The sequence below is a fragment of the Nerophis lumbriciformis genome, linkage group LG31, assembly GCF_033978685.3.
Source record: "Nerophis lumbriciformis linkage group LG31, RoL_Nlum_v2.1, whole genome shotgun sequence".
Classification (NCBI taxonomy): domain Eukaryota; kingdom Metazoa; phylum Chordata; class Actinopteri; order Syngnathiformes; family Syngnathidae; genus Nerophis; species Nerophis lumbriciformis.
The window spans coordinates 10899098-10925829 of record NC_084578.2 but is presented as its reverse complement, the minus strand read 5'-3'; the positions used below and the strand labels follow the sequence as shown (position 1 = coordinate 10925829).

At 39.0% G+C, this 26732-nt stretch overlaps 2 protein-coding genes across 4 annotated transcripts in view; one reads left to right on the top strand and one right to left on the bottom strand.

The window, feature by feature from the left end:
• The first annotated feature begins 168 nt into the window (after nt 1-168).
• On the top strand, nt 169-26606 carry znf142 (zinc finger protein 142). 2 transcript variants are annotated; one of them, XM_061926578.1, is made up of 8 exons: nt 169-218; nt 4541-4819; nt 7177-8004; nt 10148-10325; nt 16007-18461; nt 19886-19991; nt 21342-21951; nt 26123-26606. In XM_061926578.1, the coding sequence occupies exons 2-7, from the start codon at nt 4552-4554 to the stop codon at nt 21803-21805; spliced, it is 4299 nt and encodes a 1432-aa protein (XP_061782562.1). In that variant the 5' UTR covers nt 169-218; nt 4541-4551; the 3' UTR covers nt 21806-21951; nt 26123-26606. The 2 variants fall into 2 exon arrangements, with proteins under 2 accessions (XP_061782562.1, XP_061782563.1); XM_061926579.1 differs by having other exon boundaries at nt 26111-26606.
• LOC133574398 (1-phosphatidylinositol 4,5-bisphosphate phosphodiesterase delta-4-like) overlaps nt 25855-26732 on the bottom strand; it is a 35384-nt gene continuing 34506 nt past the window's right edge. For both annotated transcript variants that reach the window (XM_061926581.1, XM_061926582.1), the window contains 3 exons: nt 26600-26732; nt 26367-26516; nt 25855-26274 (listed from right to left, as the gene is read on the bottom strand). In XM_061926581.1, coding sequence (XP_061782565.1) covers nt 26183-26274; nt 26367-26516; nt 26600-26732 — 375 coding nt within the window. In that variant the 3' untranslated portion in view covers nt 25855-26182. The remainder of the gene's footprint in view (nt 26275-26366; nt 26517-26599) is intronic.

Here is a 26732-nt window from a genome sequence, read left to right as displayed (position 1 = left end):
CTGGATTGGAGTTAGCATATAAAGTGAGGCACCCAATATGTTAACAATGTTATTATTTTTCGTATATTAATGTTACTAGTGGTCCCTAATCTTTATATTCTGTTTTGCAGGTAAAAAAAAAAACACGAAACACAGGCAGTAGGTAGACTTCCTGTGTAAATGCTGGATAAACATTGCTGTTTGTTTTACCTCACAACATATCCATATCATATGTAAATGTAAGTATATTTATTCTGCTAAATGTATTATAACGCAGTCATATTGTCAATGAGCCGTTAAAGGAGAACTTAACTTTGTGTGCCTATCATTTTACAATCCTTATGTGAGACGAGAACACATGTTTTTCTTTTTTTAATGCATTCTAACTCGTAAATAAACGTTAGTAAAAGTCAGCTAACAATGGAGCCAATAGTAGTTGCTGTAGTCCGCCTATAAAGCGCTCCAAAAGACATCCAAAAGCCTTCATCAACTATATACAGGCTGTAAATATTTATGGTAATGTAACAGAAAACATTCATAATAACATATAATATGTTCAACGTTTGCCTTTCCTTTTAACAACAAACACATAGAATAGAAAATAATATATCTTTATTGACATTGTACATTGTACAACGAAATTGCCAGCAAATTCATAATGACATATAAAAAACATAAGAAAGTGGTACTCAGATAAATAGATACAAATACATAAAAATACCAAGCACACAGCTCACATGCACAGTCATTCTTTTTTATGCCTTGTGTTCAGCAACACTATTGCTCTCGGGTAAAAAGTGTTCTTAAATCTGTTTGTCCGGCATTTTATTGTCCTGTATCTCCTGCCCGAGGGCAGCAGTTCAAAAAAGTTTATGTCCGGGGTGAGATTGGTCCCTTATGATTAGAGATGTCCGATAATGGCTTTTTTGCCAATATCCGATATTTCGATATTGTCCGACTTTTAATTACCGATACCGATACATACAGTCGTAAAATTAACACATTATTATGCCTAATTTTGTTGTGATGCCCCGCTGGATGCATTAAACAATGTAACACAGTTTTCCAAAATAAATCTACTCAAGTTATGGGAAAAAATGCCAACATGGCACTGCCATATTTATTATTGAAGTCACAAAGTGCTTTTTTTTTTAACATGCCTCAAAACAGCAGCTTGGAATTTGGGACATGCTCTCCCTGTGAGAGCAGGAAGAGGTTGAGGTGGGCGGGGTTGGGGGGGCTGGGTTGAGGTTGGGGGTGGGTAGCGGGGTGTGTATATTGTAACGTCCCGGAAGAGTTAGTGCTGCAAGGGTTTCTGGGTATTTGTTCTGTTGTGTTTATGTTGTGTTACGGTGCGGATGTTCTCCCGAAATGTGTTTGTCATTCTTGTTTGGTGTGGGTTCACAGTGCGGCGCATATTTGTAACAGTGTTAAAGTTGTTTATACGGCCACCCTCAGTGTGACCTGTATGGCTGTTGACCAAGTATGCATGGCATTCACTTGTGTGTGTGAAAAGCCGTAGATATTATGTGATTGGGCCGGCACGCCCCCAATATTGTTGTCTGGGTGGAAATCGGGAGAAATTCGGGAGAGTGGTTGCCCCGGGAGATTCTCGGGAGGGGCACTGAAATTCGGGAGTCTCCCGGGAAAATCGGGAGGGTTGGCAAGTATGACTGGGAGACACAACTGCTCTGTACGTCCGTGTACCACTCCATATAGAGGCGTTTTAAAAAGTCATAAATTTTACTTTTTGAAACCGATACCGATCATTTCCGATATTACATTTTAAAGCATTTATCGGCCGATAATATACTTATGATGTTTTGGGCCTTTTTGAGGCACCTGGCACTGTACAGTACAAGGCAGACTTTGTGAGGGACAACAAAGACTACTTTGGGACAAATGATTATCCAGAACCTTATATTTTAGGTCTGAATGTAAGGAGGATGAGCTACAAGTTTGAGAAGCTCTATGCTAAACAAATCCAGCTTTTTAGTGAAACACCCAGCATCATACAACACTATTGCTAAGTGCTAAACAAGAAATACAAACTAGGAACATAATAAAACAATCACTTACTGTACAATGTCTTCTCTCACTGGGATGCTGACTGATGGGATGTTTATATCTTCCCGTTTAGATGAAGAATTAATCCTAATCGTCACAAAGGGTTGAAAAAAAATTGCCTAAACGAGCATCTTTTTGTGTCTTTTTCGCCATGCCTGTGTCTAAATTGGATGTCAAAGTTTACCAACTTCTCGGTTTAATAACAGTATTGCTAATACTTAGTCAAAATTCAGGTCACAAAATGCAAATTCCAGTTCGAACGTTAAGTATCTTGTCTTTGCAGTCTATTCAATTTAAATATAGGTTGAAAAGAATTTGCAAATCATTGTATTCTTGTTTTTATTTACCATTTACACAACGTGCCAACTTCACTGGTTTTGGGCTTTGGAGATAAGAAACCGGGTGAGATCATTGTGTTGAACCCTTCGGACAAAAAAGGAGGCCAAAGATAATAACTTTTAAAGCGTCCCATTTTGCTTAAAGGTGGGAAAATATTGCAGTATTTATCTTATTCTTCTTCTCTCATTTTTAATTTGGAATTGCAACCGCTTATGTTAGTCCACGAGTTATTAAGTGGCGGATTGGTGCCAAATGTCACCAAAACTAAGTTCAGTTTTTGCAGCAGATTTCTAAAATCATTAGCACACTGTCAAATAAATGATTTGGTAAGTCTAGCTGAGAACTATCCAGAGGTGGGTAGTAACGCGCTACATTTACTCCGTTACATCTACTTGAGTAACTTTTGGGATAAATTGTACTTCTAAGAGTAGTTTTAATGCAACATACTTTTACTTTTACTTGAGTATATTTATAGAGAAGAAACGCTACTTTTACTCCGCTACTTTTATCTACATTCAGCTCGCTACTCGCTACTAATTTTTATCGATCTGTTAATGCACGCTTTGTTTGTTTTTGTCTGTCAGACAGACCTCCATAGTGCCTGCGTTTCACCAAATACAGTCACTGGTGACGTTCACTCCGTTCCACCAATCAGATGCAGTCACTGGTGACGTTGGACCAATCAAACAGAGCCAGGGGTCACATGACCTGACTTAAACAAGTTGAAAAACGTATTCGGGTGTTACCATTTAGTGGTCAATCGTACGGAATATGTACTGTACTGTGCAATCTACTAATAAAAGTTCCAATCAATCAATCAAAAGTGTGAAGGAAAAAAAGACCCTTTTTTATTTCAACCGTACATCCCGTCAAAAGCCTAAAGACTGACTGCACAGTTCCTGTCTTCACAATAAAAGTGCCGCTCCATCGCGCCTGCGCTTTCAAAATAAGAGTCTCCGAAAGCCAGCGCAAACAAGCTAGCAAGCTACGGAGTTTGCCGCCAATGTATTTCTTGTAAAGTGTATAAAAACGAATATGGAAGCTGGACAAATAAGATGCCAAAAACCAACCACTTTCATGTGGTATTAGACAGAAAGGAGGAACTTTTTTTCTCCTCCATTTGAAAACGTGGACGTTATCATCACTACTGTCTGATTCCAATCAATGCAAGTCATCAGAATCAGGTAATACACCAACTTATATTCTTGTCTTCATGAAAGAAAGGAATATATATGTGTTAAACATGCATGTATATTCATTAAAACACCTTTAACATGTAAACAAAAACGGCAAAATAAATAAATATAAATTATATACTGTATATATCAATGTATATATATATATATATATATATATATATATATATATGTGTGTGTGTGTGTATATATATACATACCGGTATATATATATATATATGTGTGTGTGTGTGTGTATATATATATATATATATATATATATATATATATATATATATATATATATATATACATATATATATGTGTGTGTGTGTGTGTGTGTATATGTATATATATATATGTGTGTGTGTGTATATATATATATATATATATATATATATATATATATATATATATATATACATATATATATGTGTGTGTGTGTGTGTGTGTGTGTATATGTATATATATATATGTGTGTGTGTGTATATATATATATATATATATACATATATATATATATATATATATATATACATATATATATATATGTGTGTGTGTATATATATATTTATATATATATATATATATATATATATATATGTATATATATATATATATATGTGTGTGTATATGTTACTCATCAGTTACTCAGTACTTGAGTAGTTTTTTCACAACATACTTTTTACTTTTACTCAAGTAAATATTTGGGTGACTCCTCCTTACTTTTACTTGAGTAATAAATCTCTAAAATAACAGTACTCTTACTTGAGTACAATTTCTGGCTACTCTACCCACCTCTGGAACTATCCAACTATTCGGCCCGGTGACAAAATCTGACCGGCTCAAAACTTGGGAGACCAACATTTTTGCAGCAAATTCCTAAAACCACTAGCATGTGTCTGTTGTTTAGAGAAATCTAGACCACTGTAACCATTGAAACTCAGCGTCCGTGTAAATTTGTAATGGTTTCCTTTTAGTGACGGTGGAGATGATGGAACAGCTCAGATGTGCAACATGTGGGCAGAATTTCTCAGACGGTGGCCTGTCTGCGTCTCACAGCTGCTCAGACCGCCCACATCAGGCCCCCACTTGTCGGCCGGGAAGGGGAAAAAGTTCCAGCCAAGTCTGCACATCATCAGAACCGGAACATGGCAAAGAAGAAGCACAGCAACAAGTGAACAATGTGGAAAAAGTGACAAAGACGGCGAAAAAAGACACACGTTCAGCCATGAACGCCACACTATTGCCGACCAAAGGTATGTACGTACGAATGCTAACGCGAGGAGGGGTGTCCCAATCCGATATTGATATCAAATATCGTTTCGATTAGATCTAAGATAAAAGGACAGCATATTAAAAAAAAGTGAGTGTTTTACATACCTACCATTGTTCTCCGTTTGAGTATTTTCACTTGATCAAGCCTTCAAGAACATCCATCCATCCATCCATTTTCTACCACTTATTCCCTTTGGGGTCGCGGGGGGCGCTGGAGCCTATCTCAGCTACAATCGGGCGGAAGGCGGTGTACACCCTGGACAAGTCGCCACCTCATCGCAGGGCCAACACAGATAGACAGACAACATTCACACTCACATCCACACACTAGGGCCAATTTAGTGTTGCCAATCAACTTGCCTTCAAGAACATAAATGACATAAATGTGAGTGAAATACTGTCGTTGTGAGGACAAGGAACATTTGTTTGGGAAAATAGTGTGTCCCGTAAAGCTCATTCATCTTCAAAACACGTCCTAAAATTAACAATGTTGAGACCGCCACTTAAAACTGCGACTTAACTACAAAGCTTAAGCTAGCAAGAACAATCCATACGGCCACAACACATCTCATCTACTTGTGTTGTTGTTAACGACATCATCGATGTAAGATCAACGTACAAACAGGAAAGTAGTCACAATTTAAGAGGCTTTCTCTTTTTTCGAGCTCAGATTAACAGCTGACTTCCACCCTTCACAATAACAGCGCTGTGCGCAGCTTCCGGTCTGACGGCGCTAAAACAATAAAGGTTTCAAAAAAGTACCTTACACAAGCATAATGTACTTAAAGCACTTATTGATACATTTAATTATTTACAAAAATATTATGCTTTGACTTAAACTATTGGTCAAAATCCCAAGATATATTGCACTAATAAATGTAAATACATGTTTGTATTTAATTCAATTGGATTTATTACACACAAAACACACTCTATGTTAGTAAAATGACTGTAAAAGGTAAAAAACTGAATTTAAATAGATTACAGCTTAAAAACTGAATTTTTTTTTTTTTTACGTTGCTATTGTTATTTTAATTTATTGTTGTTACTATTACTATTTTCCTTGTTGTTTATTTGTTTCTAATTTATATCCGTGGTTCTTTTAAGTTGTATTTAAAGTGCAGTTCTGGTGGTACAGTAAATAATAGTTTTTAAATGAAAGAATATTCATGTTTTTAATTGTGATTTCTAGGGATGTCCGATAATGGCTTTTTTGCCGATATCCGATATTCCGATATTGTCCAACTCTTAATTACCGATTCCGATATCAACGGATACCAATATATACAGTCGTGGAATTAACACATTATTATGCCCAATTTTGTTGTGATGCCCCGCTGGATGCATTAAACAATGTAACAAGGTTTTCCAAAATAAATCAACTCGAGTTATGGGAAAAAAATGCCAACATGGCACTGCCATATTTATTATTGAAGTCACCAAGTGTATTATTTTTTTTAACATGCCTCAAAACAGCAGCTTGGAATTTGGGACATGCTCTCCCTTAGAGAGCATGAGGAGGTTGAGGTGGGGTGTATATTGTAGCGTCCCGGAAGAGTTAGTGCTGCAAGGGGTTCTGGGTATTTGTTCTGTTGTGTTACGGTGCGGATGTTCTCCCGAAATGTGTTTGTCATTGTTGTTTGGTGTGGGTTCACAGTGTGGCGCATATTTGTAACAGTGTTAAAGTTGTTTATACGGCCACCCTCAGTGTGACCTGTATGGCTGTTGACCAAGTATGCTTGCATTCACTTGTGTGTGTGTGAAAAGCCGTAGATATTATGTGATTGGGCCGGCACGCAAAGGCAGTGCCTTCAAGGTTTATTGGCGGTTTGTACTTCTCCCTACGTCCGTGTACACAGCGGCGTTTTAAAAAGTCATAAATTTTACTTTTTGAAAATGATACTGATCATTTTGAATCCGATACCGATAATTTCCGATATTACATTTTAAAGCATGTATCGGCCAATAATTTCAGCAGTCCGATATGATCAGACATCCCTAGTGATTTCAATATCAATCAAAATAATCATGAAATAAAAAATGTCCCTTTAGGTTTTGTACGTTCAAAACAGGTATCCGGGATCTTTTTGTTATATTTGGTTGATTCCACATAAATTCTCTTTAGCCATTTGTATTGGGGTCTTTTAGGATGTGTATTTGTGAATTAAATTTGAGCAAAATTAGATTTCTGATATTTCATGTTCCACATCAGCTCTCATCCTATCTATCATATTTTTCCAGAAGAATAGCGTGCCGGCATGTTGTGTCAGAATTTTTGCAGGTGTACCTAATGTTGTGGACAACCAATCATTTCTGAATTTTTTCTTTCTCCCTTTAGAATACCTTGCAGAGGGGGCCGAGCACATTTACCGTACCCACACTTGCCCCAAATGTCGACGCTGTTTCAAGATGCGTTCCCATCTGCAGGAGCATCTCCATCTCCATTCCCCTGACCCCAGTCTGCAGTGTCCCACCTGCAAGCGGTTCTTCACAAGCAGGAGCAAACTGCGCGTACACCGACTCCGTGAGGAGGGCGAAAAAGTGCACCGTTGCCACCTGTGTGAATATTCCGCCGTGGAGCGCAACGCGGTCCACCGCCACCTCACCACAAAGCACGCGGACGAGGCAGAAGATGAGAAGATCCGCCACAGCTACCCCTGTCCTGCATGTGGTCAAAGCTTTAACCAGAGCAGGTTGCTGAAGGCTCACATGAAGACTCACAACGTCAAACCCGACTGCGACGCGGCGATGTCTTGCTTCCAAGAAGGTTGTTCCTTCCAGACTCCTCTGCGCAAGGTTCTCGTCCAACACGCCGCGGAGGCGCATGAGATCGAGGCGGTGGAATGTCGACATTACGCCTGTGCCGCCATCTTTCCAGGTGACAAGGAAATGGAGGCTCATTACAGGACCCACCTGGCCTACCACTGCTCTCAGTGCGAGTTCTCGTCCTCCAACAAGAGCGCCTTCCTCCAGCATCAGCGCCACGGCCATCCAGGAAGTGAGAAACTTTGTTGTGACTTTTGCACCTTTTTCACATTCAACCCCGTGGAATTTGAGCAGCACGTCGGACACTTACATGCCAACGAGAAGATCCATCACTGCCCTCAGTGCAGCTATGTGACCTCACACAAGAGAGGCTTGAGGCGACACATGCTTATGCACAGTGGTGAGAGCTGAATTGTATTTTTCATGACTCTTCAATTTGATTGTTGTATGTTTTTTTGCACTATTTTGCGTAATTTGGCATACTTTACTCCAGAGGTGTCAAAGTCGTTTTCACTGAGGGCCACTACGCAGTTATGTTGGGCCCCAGAGGACCGCTTCTAACAGCAAATACTATTATTAAACAATTTTTTAATGCATTTTATTAGTAGTTTAAAAAAGTTGCAATAATTTCCCCTCAAAATGTAGTGTATATTACTGTAAATGGAAAAACAGTACTGCTGTATTTATGGTTAAAAAAATGCAGCTCAGTGGCCAGAATTTTACTGTAAAATCTATACTAGGTTTTTTTTACTGTAAATAAAAAAAAATGCTATTTTACAGTAAAATTTTTGCACCTGACCTGCCAGTTTGTTTGTGTTTTACCGCAAATCAACATCTGTAGTTATTACGGTAAAAAAAAGTATGTTTTTTTTAATTTAAAGAAAATTGCTGTAAAAAACTAGAGATGTCCGATAATGGCTTTTTTGCCGATATCCGATATTGTCCAACTGTTAATTACCGATTCTGATATCAACCGATACCGATATATACAGTCGTGGAATTAACACATTATTATGCCTAATTTTGTTGTGATGCCCCGCTGGATGCATTAAACAATGTAACAAGGTTTTCCAAAATAAATCAACTCAAGTTATGGGAAAAAAATGCCAACATGGCACTGCCATATTTATTATTGAAGTCACAAAGTGCATTTTTTTTTTTAACATGCCTCAAAACAGCAGCTTGGAATTTGGGACATGCTCCCTGAGAGAGCATGAGGAGGTTGAGGTGGGCGGGGTTGCAGGGGAGGGGTTGAGGTGGGGTAGGGGGTAGCGGGGGGTGTATATTGTAACATCGGGGAAGAGTTAGTGCTGCAAGGGGTTCTAGGTATTTGTTCTGTTGTGTTACGGTGCGGATGTACTCCCGAAATGTGTTTGTCATTCTTGTTTGGTGTGGGTTCACAGTGTGCCGCATATTTGTAACAGTGTTAAAGTTGTTTATACGGTCACCCTCAGTGTGACCTGTATGGCTGTTGACCAAGTATGCTTGCATTCACTTGTGTGTGTGAAAAGCCGTAGATATTATGTGACTGGGCCGGCATGTAAAGGAAGTGCCTTTAAGGTTTTTTGGCGCTCTGTACTTGTCTGTGTACACAGCAGCGTTTTAAAAAGTCATGAATTTTACTTTTTGAAACTGATACCGATAATTTTGAAACCGATAATTTCTGATGTTACATTTTAAAGCATTTATCGGCCGATAATATCGGCAGTCCGATATTATCGGACACCCCTAATTATTACACAATTTTTGTATGCATTTTATTAGTAGTTTTAAAAAAATAAAAAATAAAAAATATGGTAAGTTGCAATAATTTCCCCTCAAAATGGAGTGTATATTACTGTAAATGGAAAAACAGTACTGCTGTTTTTATGGTAAAAAAGGCAGCTCAGTTGCCAGAAATGTACATTTGTTTTTTTACTGTAAATTAAAAAAACTGCAATTTTACAGTAAAATGTTGGCACCTGAGTTGCCAGTTTGTGTTTTGCCGCAAATCAACATCTGTAGTTTTTTCAATGTATTACTGTAGTTTATTACAGTAAAAAAAGTGAGGTGGCGACTTGTCCAGGGTGTACTCCGCCTTCCGCCCAATTGTAGCTGAGATAGGCTCCAGCGACCCCAAAGGGAATAAGCGGTAGAAAATGGATGGATGGAAGTAAAATTTTTTCACTTAGAGAAAATTACTGTAAAAAAAACACTGTAAATTTCACAATTTTACCATGAAATCTATTGCTATTTTTACATTGCACTATTTGAGGGATAACTTGCTTTGAAATCATTATTATTAGTATTTGTTTCTATTTAAAAAATGGTTTGAATGTTTGATAATATATTTTTGCATAATTAGACAATATTTAAGTTAACATAGTTTGCGATTACATGGAGCACATATATTTTTTTCCTGCCAAAATAGAAAGAAACAATACATTTAGTCAGAAAAGTTACAGTACTTTATTGATACATATTATTTCCAGGCTTTCGAGGGCCAAATAAAATGAAGTGGCAGGGCCTTGAGTTTGACACCTGTGCTTTTTACTCTTTTCAAGGTGAGAAGCCCTTCAAGTGCAGCCTCTGTGACTTCCGATGCCGAGATGTCTCCTACCTCTCAAAACATTTGCTCACACACTCGGACGACAAGAACTTCATGTGTGCCGAGTGTGGATACGTCACCAAATGGAAACACTACTTAAACGTCCATATGAGGAAGCATGCAGGAGAGCTCAGGTAGTGTGTTGCCTTTATTACTTGAGCTTTTGTCATCATGATGTAAATACATAAAACCAGTGGTCCTCCAACTTTTGACAAAATGACCAACATTGAAATACAGTAGCGTAGTAGGCCTACAGTAAGTATTCATTAAAAACAAGACAGAGGTTTTATATAACAAGTATATTTAATAATTTTGGTCAGTGTAACATCACACACAATGCACAGACATCATCAACAATGATACTCCATATACAGTACATATTTACTGTAAATTCTCGTTACTTTTACTTTTCCTACGCTTTGAACCCTGCGGCTTATGAATTGGTTTAGCTAATTTGTGGATTTTTCTTCGCAGACGGCCACAATGCAAATAGTTCTCATAAAACACATGCAAAGACACTAAAATGGTATGTTATTGTTTGTGCTATGGCGCCATCTTTTGGACAAGTTCGCTCACTGTCGATGCTGTTGGGTCAGTGTTGACAGTGTTTCCTGCTGTTTAAAGCTTACAACCGGGAATACAACCATTCCATCTTCTAATCCAGTGTTTTTCAACCACTGTGCCGTGAGATACAGTCTGGTGTGCCGTGGGAGATTATCTAATTTCACCTATTTGGGTTAAAAGTATTTTTTGTAAACCAGTAATTATAGTCTGCAAATTATGTGTTGTTGTTGAGTGCCGGTGTTGTCTAGAGCTCGGCAGAGTAACCGTGTAATACTCTTCCATATCAGTAGGTGGCAGCCGGTAGTTAATTGCTTTGTCGATGTCGAAAACAGTGGGAGGCAGCGTGTATGTAAAAAAGGTGTCTAGTGCTTAAACCAAAAATAAACAAAAGGTGAGTGCCCCTACGAAAAGGCATTGAAGCTTAGGGAAGGCTATGCAGAACAAAACTAAATCTGAATTGGCTACAAATTAAAAACAGAATGCTGGACGACAGCAAAGACTTACTGTGGAGCAAATACAATGTACATCCGAACATAACATGACAATCAACAATGTCTCCACAAAGAAGGATAAAAACAAGTGAAATATTCTTGATTGCTAAAACAAAGTAGATGCGAGAAATATCGCTCAAAGGAAGACATGAAACTGCTACAGGAAAATACCAAAAAAAGAGAAAAAGCCAACAAAAAAGGAGCGCAAGACATGAACTAAAACACTACTCACAGGAAAACGGCAAAAAAGTTCAAATAAGTCAGGGTGTGATGTGACAGGTGGTGACAGTACACCTACTTTGAGACAAGAGCTATAGTGATGCATGCTTGGTTATGGTTTAAAGTCATATCCAACAATTGTGACGACAACTCTTTAGTGTCAACTAAGTTTAATTTTTTAATGATTTCTGCTGGTGGTGTGCCATCTGGATTTTTTCAACACAAAAAATGTGCCTTGGCTCAAAAAAGGTTGAAAAACACTGGTCTAATCGTCTATAGCGTTTTTACTCGTATGGATTCTTCATTCATCACTCCAAGCAACGTTTGTAAGTTTTACAATACAACTAAAACAACACAATTCTTACTTACTAAACCGTCCCATGTGTGATGTCTGTAGGAGTGTTTTCATGCATATTTTGTACGTGCTATTGTAATGTATTGAAGCTAGCGTCGTTAGCATTAGCTAATATGTTAAAACAAAATATGACTGTCTGTGTTAGTATTATTAACTTACAATGGCATTCATTTTGTATTGTTTTAGTTTCACAAATTCCTCTGTAAATTCACCAAAACGTCACTATGGATTTATTGAGTCTGTTTAGCTGATTGGAGAGCTGGCTTCCGCTGTTAGTGGGTCCATGACGATGATGTCTGTTTTGTTTGATCAGCTTTGAGTGTAGTTTTTTTCTTGCATTTTAACGTTGCAGGAAGTAAAGGGTGTTCATAGATAAAAGGAATACTTTTTTGGACAATAAATCTGTCAATAAATGGTTTGAGTTATGTCGCTCGCAAACAGACAAACAAGCCCAGGCCAAAACATAACCTCTTCGGCGGAGGTAAGAAAGTCTGCATTCATGCAAAGCGAAGCGCGCCACTTTCGTTTCGAGCGTTTCCAAGCCGACACAGAGCCAAGCGCTCTCACCGCACCGCACGGCGGGAAAACACCAAAAAAATGTTAAACGCAGGAAATACGAGTAAACTAAAAAGCAGCGATGTCCGACAATATCGGACTGCCGATATTATCCGCCGATAAATGCTTTAAAATGTAATATCGGAAATGATCAGTATCGGTTTCGAAAAGTAAAATGTATGACTTTTTAAAAGGCCGCTGTACGGAGTGGTACACGGACGTAGGAAGAAGTACAGAGCGCCAATAAACCTTAAAGGCACTGCCTTTGCGTGCCGGCCCAATCACATAATATCTACGGATTTTCACACACACAAGTGAATCCAGGCATACTTGGTCAATAGCCATACAGGTCACACTGAGGGTGGCCGTATAAACAACTTTAACACTGTTACAAATATGCGCCACACTGTGAACCCACACCAAACAAGAATGACAAACACATTTCGGGAGAACATCCGCACCGTAACACAACATAAACACAACAGAACAAATACCCAGAACCCCTTGCAGCACTAACTCTTCCGGGACGCTACAATATACACCCCCCGCTACTCCCCCAAAAAACCCTGTCCCCCCAGCCCCGCCCACCTCAACCTCCTCATGCTCTCTCAGGGAGAGCATGTCCCAAATTCCAAGCTGCTGTTTTGAGGCATGTTAAAAACAAAATGCACTTTGTGACTTCAATAATAAATATGGCAGTGCCATGTTGGCATTTTTTTTCCATAACTTGAGTTGATTTATTTTGGAAAACCTTGTTACATTGTTTAATGCATCCAGCGGGGCATCACAACAAAATTAGGCATAATAATGTGTTAATTCCACGACTGTATATATCGGTATCGGTTGATATCGGAATCGGTAATTAAGAGTTGGACAATATCGGATATCGGCAAAAAAGCCATTATCGGACATCTCTAGGGGGGACCTATTCCAGCTGCACTTGGGCGGAAATCAGGGCTGGACAAGTCGCCACCTCATAAACCCTCAAACTGAAAAGATACTTGAAGCCAGCACTTAGAAATACTAGTTTGTCGTAATAAATATGACAAGAACATTTTAACACATGTTTTTGTTCAATTACAGTAAGTGTGTTTATACTAAACATTCTTGATATTTCATTTTACACACTATGGCATTTTTACCAAGCTTTTTTTTTTTGGATACATACCGCAATAATATCGTACTGTGAGATTTGACACTGTTACATACCTAATGTTAAGTTTCCATGTGAATGTTATTGGTCGTGACCACAGGATGCCGGAAACGGTAGGCGAAGTGCAAGTAAAATGCATTTATTAACAAAAATAAAGAAATAGTGCATGCAAGCATAAAATAAACTGTGCACATTTAAGTACAAGGCAAAGCAAACGGCACGGAAGTCAAGAGGACAGTGCTGGCATGTAAAGCATCCTGATTAGTGTACCAGGAACTGGTATGTCCATTGCTAATCAGGTAGAGGTGTGGGAGCCAGCGCGCAGACAAGAGAAATAGTGGCAAAAGAAGGCACACAGGATATGGCAGAAATAAATAAGAGCACTGTAAAGAAAATACCAGAAACTAATAATTGTCATAAGAGATCATGACAGATAAAACTAAAATAAAAAATTGTTTGATGGGCAAATAGGATTTTTCTTTGTCTATCATCTTATCAAAATGTAACGAATCCTAGGCTGATTATCTTTGTTGTTACAAAACTGTCCTGTAGATGGCAGCGTAATTCTAAATAGGTCGAGGCCTCTGTGAGATGTGCTTGTTTATGGAAGACACTCCTCCATTTACATGTAGTCTGATGCACAGTTGAATCAATAACCCAGCTGCTGTTGCTTAGCCTTCTATCATCTTAACATTCTCGGAATGCTCAATTACACATACTTTTTATTAATAGGACGCATGCACCACATTTTCGTGGTTCATTAAGGAGAGGAGGTCTTCCACTAATGACTTGGTTTGCTGTTTAATGTCTGGAAACTGAAGTGGTCTGCTAGACACTGGCCATCAGTTTTCTCCTGATGGGTGGGCGAGCAAGAATATTTACAATCTGTGCTACATAATAGATACAAAAGCACTCAAAAAGCAAAGCACTCAACCAAGACTATACACTTTCCAAAAAATCAGTGAACAGTGTCAATCTCTGATGCTATGTGTTGCCATATGAACTATGGCTTTTTTAAAATTGGACTATCTATGTTGTGGCCAAAAAAACGGCCGGTTACAGGCAGAATCTGCAATATAAGGAATGTTTTAATGTTTTTTCGTAACATTTGTGCTTGCCATAATTATAAAATTATAAATATACCCTTTAAATGCCACTTTGTTTGCACAATAGTTTGCAATTGCTCCATATTCTCAGAGCATATCCTAGCTGTCACCAATAAACCGTTTAAGCCAGAGGTGTCCAAAATGTCCAACGTTCTACAAATACTTTTTTTTTTTTATTAATTAAAAAGTCAAATAAAAGAGCAAACAAATTAAATGTAACGGGAAAAAGTTGCAATGTTGACTTTAATTTTCTTTGGAGCTGCCATTGCTCCAAAAAATAATCTTGAATCCAAATCAACGTTGTTATGAACTATTGACCTATTTGACGCTCCAATTACTTTACATCAAATATTTCCCTCTGTAATATTTTTTGAGGAAAATATTGCATATTTTGTGGGTTTGACATTTAAAAAACAAAGTTTTCTTTGACAAAAAGGGAATAAAACAAATAACTTATAATCAGCAAAAGATCTAAAGTTGATCTAGAGGCTCAAGCGTTGAAAGTAAAAAATAAAAAAATGTATGACGTATTTTTAACACTTTTGTGAGTGGGGCCCAAGAATTTTAGTGGGATTTTTTTTCTTTTTTAAACTGTCATTACTTAAAAACTAATAATTAATCAAAATCAGTGTTGTTATGAATTATTAACCTATTTAAGGCTCCTATCACTTCACATCAGATATTCACTTTAAAAAGGTTTTGGGGAAATTATTGCATATTTTGTGTATTTGTCATAAAAACAGGGTTTTGACAAAAAGGGATTGAAACATAAAAATAAAAAATAAATTTAATTAAAACATTTTTTAAATCGACAACCTGAAGGTGATATATATATATATACTGTATATATATAGATATATGTATGACATATTTCTGACATTTTTATGACTGATACCTTTCTTGGTCCCGGGGACCAAACTTGAGGGGAACTCTAAAGGTTTAAAAAATATATATATACTGTATATTGTATTGTTTTTGAAAATGGAAATATCAAAATGGCTTAGATTTTTCAGTGTGTGTCTTTGAGTGGAAAAAGTTTGGACACCCCTGGTTCAAGCCCTATCCACATGGAGGAACAGTTTGCATTTTGGGGTTAGCCAAATCTGCCATTTTGGGGGGGATAAATGCCTCCCAGAGTGGATAAAGAGTTTTCTTATTAACCTGACATCTTTATGGATGCCAAGCTTGTTAACTGCATGTGCCACCGTAACATAAAAATGATACAATCCAGGTTGATATGCCAAAAAAGTAGCCTAGGAGCTGTACAAAAGTGAGAAAACTCAAACTCGCGCTAATGTAAACACCTTCATTGGTGGTCACAATGTGGAATTCATATTATTTTTTAAGACAAAATACCTTCTTCCTCTTCTAGGTATGAGTGTGATCAGTGCCCATATCGCTGTCACCGCATGGACCAGCTCAACAGCCACAAACTACGACATCAAGCCAAATCACTGATGTGTGAGATCTGTGCGTACGCCTGTAAGCGCAAATATGAGCTCCGGAATCACATGCTGGCAAAACATTCTGCAATGGGCAAACAAGCATCTGTATACAAGTGCAAATACTGCACATACACCACATGTTTTCGGCAAGCCCTTCAAAATCACGAGAATTGTAAACACACCAGGCTGAAACAGTACTGCTGCGCTCTCTGTCCTTATTCCTCCTTCAGTAGCATCAGCCTCTTCTTACACAAGAGGAAAGCCCATGGATACGTACCCGGGGACCAAACCTGGCTGAAGAATTATGCAGCAAAAGAAAGGGAAAGGAATTCATCTAGCATGTCACAAGATTTCCACAATGAGTCACTAACAGGCAATGAGAGATCTGAGCAGTGTACTGAAGAAGCTCCAGCGGATTACTTTGCCAGTGAAGGTCCTGAAGCTAATTCACAAGGTGTTGAATCACTGGCTGCTGATGAAGTTTGCCGTAAAGAGGTTTCCAATGAAGGGAAATCGGATAGCCTGCCACCTGGCACCAGCCCTGAGTACTGCACTCTTGTTTTGACAGCATTAACGGCTGACTATGAAACTGCTTTTTTGCAAAAGGAGGACGCAACCGCTCACATGACACCCCCTTTACACAGCAGTAAATCAGCCCTAGAAAAAGAAGACACCATTTTATCTACACACTCATCAGAGGCAGACAAGCTTCCCAGGGTTAATGAAGAAGGCAAACAAAGTCTAGCTGCTGACGATTATGAGTCAGAGCAGGAAACTCTAGAATTGGATAATGATTGTGGCAGTTCAGAATCTTCCCATGTGAAGCCCCCCCTGTTAGAGTCTTGTTTGAAACCCACGAGGACACGAGATAAGGACCAATCAGAAGCTATGGTTTTGGAGGGAAGAGTCCAGATGCTTGTGGTGCCGACTAAAGATGGTTGTGACAAATTGTCTTGTATTACAAAAAAGAAGAAGACTCTAAAGCAGCACTCTCCGTTGCTGTGTTGTGATAGAACACAACATCACGAGTGCCAGGCATGTGGTGCCCAGTTCAAACAGAGGCGGGGCCTTAATAGCCACATTGCCAGGAAATGCGCTGCAATTCCAAAAAAAAACACAACCTTCATTGGCAAAGCGGTCGCACAAACAGAAGACCACTGTGCTGTGGGTCCAGAAATATCCAAAAAGCGGGGAGCGACACATTCCCATGACAAAATCCTAACAAACCAAAACAGGATTTCCTCAGAAGTAAATGAGGAATGCCTTCTTCGACAAAAACAGGATGGATCTTCATGTAATTTAACAGATTCTGAAAGCGCCTCTACGTCCACTGAGTCAAATCCTCAGCAGAGCAACAAACTGACAAAAAAGCCTTCAAAGGCTCAACAAGAAGACATTCCAGTCCAGAGTGGAAAATTCATGTGCAGCCTGTGCAGTTTTTCATCAGTCAGGCTTGCAACAGTGAACAGACACATTTCCATTTGCCAAAAGCGGTTACGAAAAAAAGAAAATGAGACAATCTCAGTTGAGAAGGACCATAAAAGTGAGGCCCAAGGCGTTGCACCTCACACATGCCAATACTGTCCTTTCACCACCACGAGGCGCTATCGCCTGGAAGAACATGAGTCTCTTCACACTGGAATCGGGCGCCACGCCTGCGACGTCTGCGACAAAACCTTCGGAGCGTTGACCAAACTGCGTCAACACAAGTTGCGCATCCACGACAAACAACCCTCTCAGACGTGTCCGCTCTGTGATTACAGCGGCTACACACTTGACGACATGAGAAGACACACCCTCAGATGCCACACAGGAGAAATGCGTCATACCTGCACTCACTGTGAAGCTCGCTTCAGTTCAGAAGTTGCTCTGAGAAACCACTGTAAACGTGTTCACCAGCTCCTTGTGCTTTTCTCATGCAACCAGTGTGACTACACTTGTAGCAACGAGACCTCACTGAGGACGCACCAGCAGGGCAAACACCCACAAATGAACGGCACCACCTGCAAGGAGTCTTTGGAGACAAAAAAAAGCATCAAGGTCCCGCGCAGAATCCACATCACACATCAGTGCCAGCTCTGCCCTTTTGCGAGTAAAACGAGGCAGCTCCTCGCCCGACACCTTCTGGACGAGCACGAGGAGGGGTCTCTGCTGGATAAGCCTCTCAGGTGCAGCAACTGTCCGTTCGCTTGTCAGCATCCGCTGGTGTTGGAGCAGCATCTCCGCTCCCACGGAGGCAAGCGCATGTACAAATGCAGCGACTGCAAGTATTCAACTGGCAACAAGCAGAAGATGACGTGGCACGTTCGCATACACACTGGAGAGAAGCCTTACAGGTGTGAGCATTGTAGTTACGCCTGCATTGATCCCTCAAGGTTGAAGGTATGTGTATATAGTGATATTATTATTATTAAAACACATTAACCTAAAAATATTTAATTCAACTTGCAGACATTAGCTAATGACCTCAAATCTAGTAACTGTTTCATTCATAATTACTAAATTGCAATAGGGCTTGAAAGGGTGAGGTAGTAAATGGAATGCATTGTGGGGTTTTTGGGCCTGTGAGTAGCTTATTTTCTTGGCTTGTTCTTTTCTTTGTGTTGGTGTCTTCACGGCATTTTCAGAAGTTTCTGTTTCATATGGTAAAGTTAAAAAGAGATTGGCACATTCGCAGAGGCAGTGGCCTGAGCAGAAGAGCCCAGACTTCTTTCTCCCCAGCTACTTGGTCCAGCTCTTCCCGGAGAATCCCAAGGCGTTCCCAGGCCACCTGGGACACATAGTCTCTCCACCGTGTCCTGGCTTTTCCCTGTGGCCTCCTACCGGTCGGACGTGCCTAAACATCTCCCTAGGGAAGCGTCCAGGGGTCATTCTGACCAGATGCCCGAGCCACGTCATCTGGCTACTCTCGATGTGGAGGAGCAGCAGCTTTACTCTGTGCTCCTACCGAATGACAGAGCCTCTCACCCTATCTTTAAGGGAGAGCCCCGCCACCCGACAGAGGAAACTCATTTTGGCCGTAGGTGAGGATAGGAACGTAGATCGACCGATAAATTGAGAGCTTTGACTTCTCCGGACCGAGTGAAGCAAGAGTGGATCTTAAGATATTGGCCCGATAACTCAAAAATGAAATGTCTTGAAAGCACTAATGATACCTCTTTCTAATCACTGTAATGTGGACAATGAACTGCAGGCTGATTTTCAACAATACAATCTGCTCTGAGCAGCGAAACTTACAATGTGCTTTTTTAACAGCTGACGGTGAGACTAGTGCGCAGGGACACACGTAGCATTTAGTAATCTGTTAAGGTTAGCCAAGCTGGTAACTTGCCCCCTATCCCTGCGTACCCTCCCGCAGACCTTGCGTGCACCTTCTAAAAATCCTAGCTTCGCGTCGGCATCAACCCAGACCGCAGAACTTTGGTCAGCTTTTGCCAAGGAGGCTCCCTAAACACAGCAGAGCAGACTTTGTGCTTGAATTGCACAAAAACTGATATTGTGTACTTTATATCTCAGTGCACTTGAAAATAATTACTGATTGTGTTGTCGTTGCGTCCGGAAGAAGTCAGTACGACACGCTTTCTAACTTTTATTGCCAATCTTGTGTTTGTTTGGTCCATCTTCATCCAATTTGATTCTCGCTCTCTAAACAGTACCGCCATGTAAACAAAATCTTTAGCCAGCAGAAATGACGTCCGTGGCTGCGCAATACATCGCGAAATCAAGTGCCCTTTCGAGCCCTATTGGTGTACATGTCAACTCTTTATCGTACTCTGACAAACATTTGGTTTACTTTACTGTTCAAGCTGCATATGAGGGTTCATCAAGAGGAGAAGAAGTACCTTTGTCCAGAGTGTGGATACAAATGCAAGTGGGCCACTCAACTGAAATACCACATGACCAAGCACACAGGTGAGATCTGTTTTGGTAAGGCAGAATGTTTTTGATATTCATACCAAGTAATAGTCAGAAGCCCCCCCATTGAATATTGCAATCATACACATTTACAAAAATGATCCTCTACCACACAACTTTGTCTATAAAACCCAAAACCAGTGAAATTGGCACGTCATGTAAATCGTAAATAAAAACAGAATACAATGATTTGCAAATCGTTTTCAACTTATATTCAATTGAATAGACTGCAAAGACAAGGTACTTAACGTTCGAACTGGAAAACTTAGTTATTTTTTGCAAATATTAGCTAATTTGGAATTTGATTCCTGCAACATGTTTCAAAAAAGCTGGCACAAGTGGCAAAAAAAGACTGAGAAAGTTGAGGAATGCTCATCAAACACTCTTTTGGAACATCCCACAGGTCAACAGGCTAATTGGGAACAGGTGGGTGCCATAAGTGGGTATAAAAGCAGCTTCCATGAAATGCTCAGCCATTCACAAACAAGGATGGGGCGAGCATCACCACTTTGTGAACAAATGCGTGAGCAAATTGTTGAACAGTTTAAGAACAACATTTCTCAACGAGCTATTGCAAAGTATTTAGGGATTTCACCATCTACGGTCTGTAATATCATCAAAAGGTGCAGAGAATCTGTAGAAATCACTGCACGTAAGCGCTGATATTACGGACCTTCGATCCCTCAGGCGGTACTGCATCAAAAAATGACATCAGTGTGTAAAGGATATCACCACATGGGCTCAGGAACACTTCAGAAAACCACTGTCAGTAACTACAGTTTGTCGCTACATCTTTAAGTGCAAGTTAAAACTCTACTATGCAAAGCGAAAGCCATTTATCAACAACACCCAGAAACGTCGCCGGCTTCGCTCTGAGATGGACTGATGCAAAGTGGAAAAGTGTTCTGACGAGTCCACATTTCAAATAGTTTTTGGAAACTGTGGACGTCGTGTCCTCTGGAACAAAGAGGAAAAGAACCATCCCGATTGTAATAGGCGCAAAGTTGAAAAGCCAGCATCTGTGATGGTATGGGGGTGTTTTAGTGCCCAAGGCATGGGTAACTTACACATCAACTTCACTAGTTTTGGGTTTTGTATTTACCGCAAACTTTGCCCAATCAAATTTGTCCTCAGGTAGCGCTGAAACACGTGTGTGAACCCTCACTTCCAGTTTACGTTGACGGTGATGCTGATGTGTGATAATGTCTCTAAAGTTATTCTAGATAGTTTTTTTCTCAAAGGCATATCAGAAATGTATGGTTTCGACCGTTTTAAAGAATGATTATTCAACACTTAAGTATGTGGGTTTAACGTTTTAACGAATTTAACAATATTGGTCTGTCATAGGTGAGAAGCCATATGCCTGCGATCAATGCAATTACCGCACCAACCGAGCAGATGCCCTCCGTACACACCGGGACACGCAGCACTGCGATGTGCGCTCCTACGTCTGCGAGAAATGCGGCAAAGCCTTCAAGACGAGTTTCATCCTAAAGACTCACCAGCGGCAGCACAGTGACCAACGGCCGTACACCTGCGGCTCGTGCCACAAGGCCTTCCGCTGGCCCGCCGGCCTCAGGCATCACTTCCTCTCGCACACCAAACAGCAGCCGTTTCACTGTAGCCATTGTTCCTACAGAGCCAAGCAAAAGTTCCAAGTCATCAAGCATTTACGGCGCCATCACCCAGACATGCCGGTGGAGCAGGGCGTGGTACGAGACTCCGAGGCTGGCAGCCTCACCCTGAAGGAGGCTTTGCGAGGAACTCTGAATGACAGTGTAGTCGTGGAGGCAGAAATGACAAGAACATAACACAAAGGGACAAGACGAAACATTGAGGAACGGATGCTAAACTGAAGACAATCACAGTATCTTAAAGGCGACCTTCGATGAATAACGTCTTTTCTGACAAATAAATGTTGTCACAGTGTTGGATACTGTTGGAAATGCAGAAAAAGGTAAAGTATTATTTTTATCTAATCATGGCATGTGCATAATAACATAGACGTGCGACATGACATAAATTCTGCTAAAAACAGCCTTTTTATGCACTCTGAATCGATTGGTGAGTGTGCAGGTGTACCTAAAGGTGTGACTGGGTGAATCTATATAATGTTAATGAAATTTATTTTCTACCGTGTTTAGAAAGAAAATAGCGGTGATGACTTCCATCCATTTTGTACAGCTTGTCCTTCTTACAGATAGACAGACAAGCCTTGATCAAGATATATACTGTATATATATATATATATATGTATGTATATATATATATATATATATATATATATATATATATATATATATATATATATATATATATATATATATGGATGGATGGATGGATGGATGGATGGATGGATGGATGGATGGATGGATGGATGGATGGATGTATGTATGTATGTGTATATATATATATATATATATATATATATATATATATATATATATATATATATATGTGTATATGTGTATATGTGTGTGTATATATATATATACATATATATACAGTACAGGGCAAAGTTTTGGACACACCTCATTCAATGTGTTTTCTTTATTTTCATGACTATTTACATTGTAGATTGTCACTGAAGGCATCAAAACTATGAATGAACACATGTGGAGTTATGTACTTCACAAAAAAAGGTGAAATAACTGAAAACATGTTTTATATTCTAGTTTGAGCTTCAAGAGGTAGTCACCTGAAATGGTTTTCACTTCACAGGTGTGCTTGAAACTCTTTGAAAATAAAGAAAAGGGATTGAATGAGGAGTGTCCAAATTTTGGCCTGTATATATATATATATGTATATGTGTATATATGTGTGTGTGTGTATATATATATATATATATATATATATATATATATATATATATATATTTATTTTTTTTATTTTTTTTATTTTTTTATTATTATTATTTTTTTATTATTATTATTATTTATTTATTTTTTTACAGTATACATTTTCAAAAGATGAATTATGATACGGTACTGCGGAGCAAAATATACACCAAGGCATATCCAACAACATATTATCTTGACCAGTGGTTCTCAAAACTTTTTTTTTTTACCAAGTAGCACTGCAGAATACCCTTGGCTTTGCAAATACCACCATAATAACCGACATTAGGATACAGCAGCGTAGTAGGCCTAAGTATTCATTAAAAACACGTCAAAGGTCTTATTTAAGAAGTATATTTAAAATGTTTTGGCCACTGTAACTGTAACATTACACACAGTTTGAAGAGTAACACTGTGTTTGAATATAGGAAAATAAAACACTGTACTTTAATGATTTGGCGTACAACTAGTGGTAAACGTACGACAGTTTGAGAATCACTGATCTGTTTTTAAATGTCGATTGTTTTAGCCAAAATGCTTTATTCATTAATATACAATGTCATTTTACATTTTGTGCTTGTTATTTATTTATTTTGTATTTGCATTGATTGAATGACCAGCATATATTTTGGATGCATAACGATACTGTTTAGCAGTGATCGACAATTCACAATTAATGACATTTGTTTACATGTTAAGGCTATACAGCATTGTACACAAAGTATCCATATGTCAAGCAAGTGAATGAAAAAGGTTTTACAAGCTAGTACATTTGAGGCTAGGACAGGTTTGTGCATTCCATTTCTTTTTTAATTGTGTTCCATACCGTCAACACTTTGGATTTATATTTAAAGGCAAAACAGGCATGTTTACCTTGTACATACCCAAGCAAGGCAATAATGTTTGTCTTATGAATAACTAGTATAAACTGCACAGACTCTACTCAACTTAAATCTTTTGGCAGGACAAAGCAATATGGAAAATGAGATGCAAAATGTAGTTTTACAATAGGTTTTCTCTTCCTTGACGAAATGTACTGTCTGACATAAAACAAATCACAATTGTTTTTTTTTAACAATGGTTTGAAAATATCTGATTGGAATTTAAATAACATATTTCCTCAGGCAAGCACTTCCCATTCTCTATAGCACAGGTGTCAAACTCAAGGCCTGGGGGCCAAATCTGGCCTGCCACATCATTTTATATGAACCGTGAAAGCCTGGAAATTACACGCGTCAACAAAGTATAATGTCTTTTCTTACTGAATGTATTCATTCTTTCCATTTTGTACAGCATGCAATTGCATACATTTTAAAAGATAAAATTATCTAATATTGCAAAAAGTATTATACATTCCAAACATTTTTTGTAAACATAAAAATAAATACTTAAATATATATGCTTGACTTGTGATTTCAAAGCAAGTTATCCATCAAAATCTACACTGTAAAAATGACAATGATTTTGTGTTTAAAAAAAACCAACTGACAGCTCAGATGCCAGAACTTTACCGTCCAAAAAACTGGTATTGTTTTTCCATTTACAGTAATACACCGTAAAAAATTAAATGTTACCTTTTTTTACTGAATGAGACACCCAGAATGTACATGAAAATAAAGAATGTGGGATTTACAATATTAACTATGAGCGATAAAACTCTGAATATTGACAACACCCCCTCTCGGTTGACATATTTTACCATCAAGCGAAACGCAACAAAAATGCAACAAACCTCGCGAAAAATGAACGCGAAGGGTTAAAAAAAACCTACGATCTGAAAAATCACTAAGCTTTAGAACTTTGTTGTAAAAATCTCCTTCCGCGTCTGTCCCTGACACCCGCATTTCAGGCTGACCACTCTGTGGAAACGCTCCCCACCCACACTTCTTGGTGCCTCGTCTGAGCTGCTGTGACTTAGATTACCATAGTAACTAATTAGATTACCATAGTAACTAGTATATCATGCAAAAGCGCAGATTCCAACCATTGAAATACTTTGTATAGTTTAAGACTTACGATCATTTGAAAACATCACTGCACATCATAATGGCAGCTACAGTTTCCATCTTAAAGAGCTAAAAAAAAATTGGGGGAATGTCCAGCGGGCCAGATTGAAAAGCTTAACGGGCCTTAATGTGACCAGGTCTGATTTACAGTAATTGCCCGTAAAAACTATTGTAGATTTTACATTGAAAAAAACGGCAGTTTAGTCTCCAGAATTTTACCATGAAGTAAAACTGTGGTACCATTTTTCATTTGCAGTAATACACAGTAAAAACATAATTTGACTGTAATTTTTCCTGTAAAAAAAACCTATCGTATTGTTTTTCTATTTACAGTAATACACCGTAATACAACCGTAGATTTGACGGTAAAAAACTGTCAGCTCAGTTGCCAGAATTTTACCGTAAAAAACAGTGGCACCGTTTTTCATTTTAAAGTAATATGCTGTCAAACGGCTGTTCATTTTTACAGTAAAATTCTGGCAACTGAGCTGCCAGTTTTTTACGGTCAAACAAACAGTCGTATTGTGTTTTTCAATTTACAGTAATATGCTGTAAAAAACACTTAATATTTACAGTAAAATTCAATTTACAGTTTTTACTGTAAAATCTTTGGGTTGTTTTTACAGTGTGCATAAAAGTAATATCATCAAATGTATAGGCAATTGTGTAATAATATAATGAGGCCAATCCTTATACATTAATATTCATATATTATTTACTGTTACAAGCGGCCCTCTGAATGCGGCCATGACTGTGATGTGGCTCTCAAAGAAAAGGAGTTTGACATCCTTGCTCTATAGAGTCAAGGCCCATGTTTTACATTAGAATAATCTCACGGCCACTAAGCAAAACAATGAATAATGGATATACGTTGTTGACATACATACTGTAGATGAACAAAGATACAGTATTTGTAATCAATCATTTTCGGACCATTTAAGTGAAATTGGATAATTTCCAATGGCACACCTGGTCTCTCACGGCACAGTGTTTGGGAATCACTACCATTTGCCAAAATAACTCTGCAGTCTTGTATTTGTGGAAAAGGCCTATTTTGAGTCGAGAGTTTGACTCCCCGGATGTCTGTGCAGGCGGTGTCGGTTCAGTCCCCCCTCAGTCAAATGGTTTTCTGTCGCTATGTGAACTCTGTAATTGGCGACCAGTCCATGGTTTAGTCGGCCCAAAATCAGCTGGGATAGGCTCCAGTCTCTGCGACGCTGAACAGGGTAAACAGTTCAAACTTGATGGACAGATCCCAATGATCCCAATGCAGTCTTTTTCTAAGGTCGGTGAAAACCCCAGTGCTCGCTGATTGGAATGGTGACAACATCTGGCCACACGTTCTTCATGTTAGTTCCGAGATACTGATATTGACAAACAATGAGGACGGAGGGATGGCCGTTCCATCCTTTGAAAGAAGATGGATGTGACGATACCCTATAACAAAGATGGAGCTTATTTTCAACAAAATGTCGGATAGCATTGAGCAGTCGACTGCTGCTATGGATTCTGGTGCACGCATTGCTCACCTGATTGGATGCATGTGAACGGGAGCGTGTACTGTCCAATGAAGTCATTTCTGGATGTCTTGTCGTAATCTTCTACCACAAAACGAACCAAGGCCAAATCAGGAGTATGGATGACGAAATTCAGAGTTTGATTCCACACGGGGTTAAAACCTGGAAGAAGAGAAGCAACAGTTTTGGCACCACTGGGATGAAGTGTCAAAATTACAAGTGTAAATAAACCAGCGTTATTTTACCATTGTTGTTGATGTGACTGGTCTCTTCTTTAGTCTGGTCCTGTGGCACGCCATAGATCTCGACTCTGACCAAAGGGTCTACAATAGAGCCTTCTTTCTGGTTCACCTTTGGTAGCTGCTGCCCACTAATCAC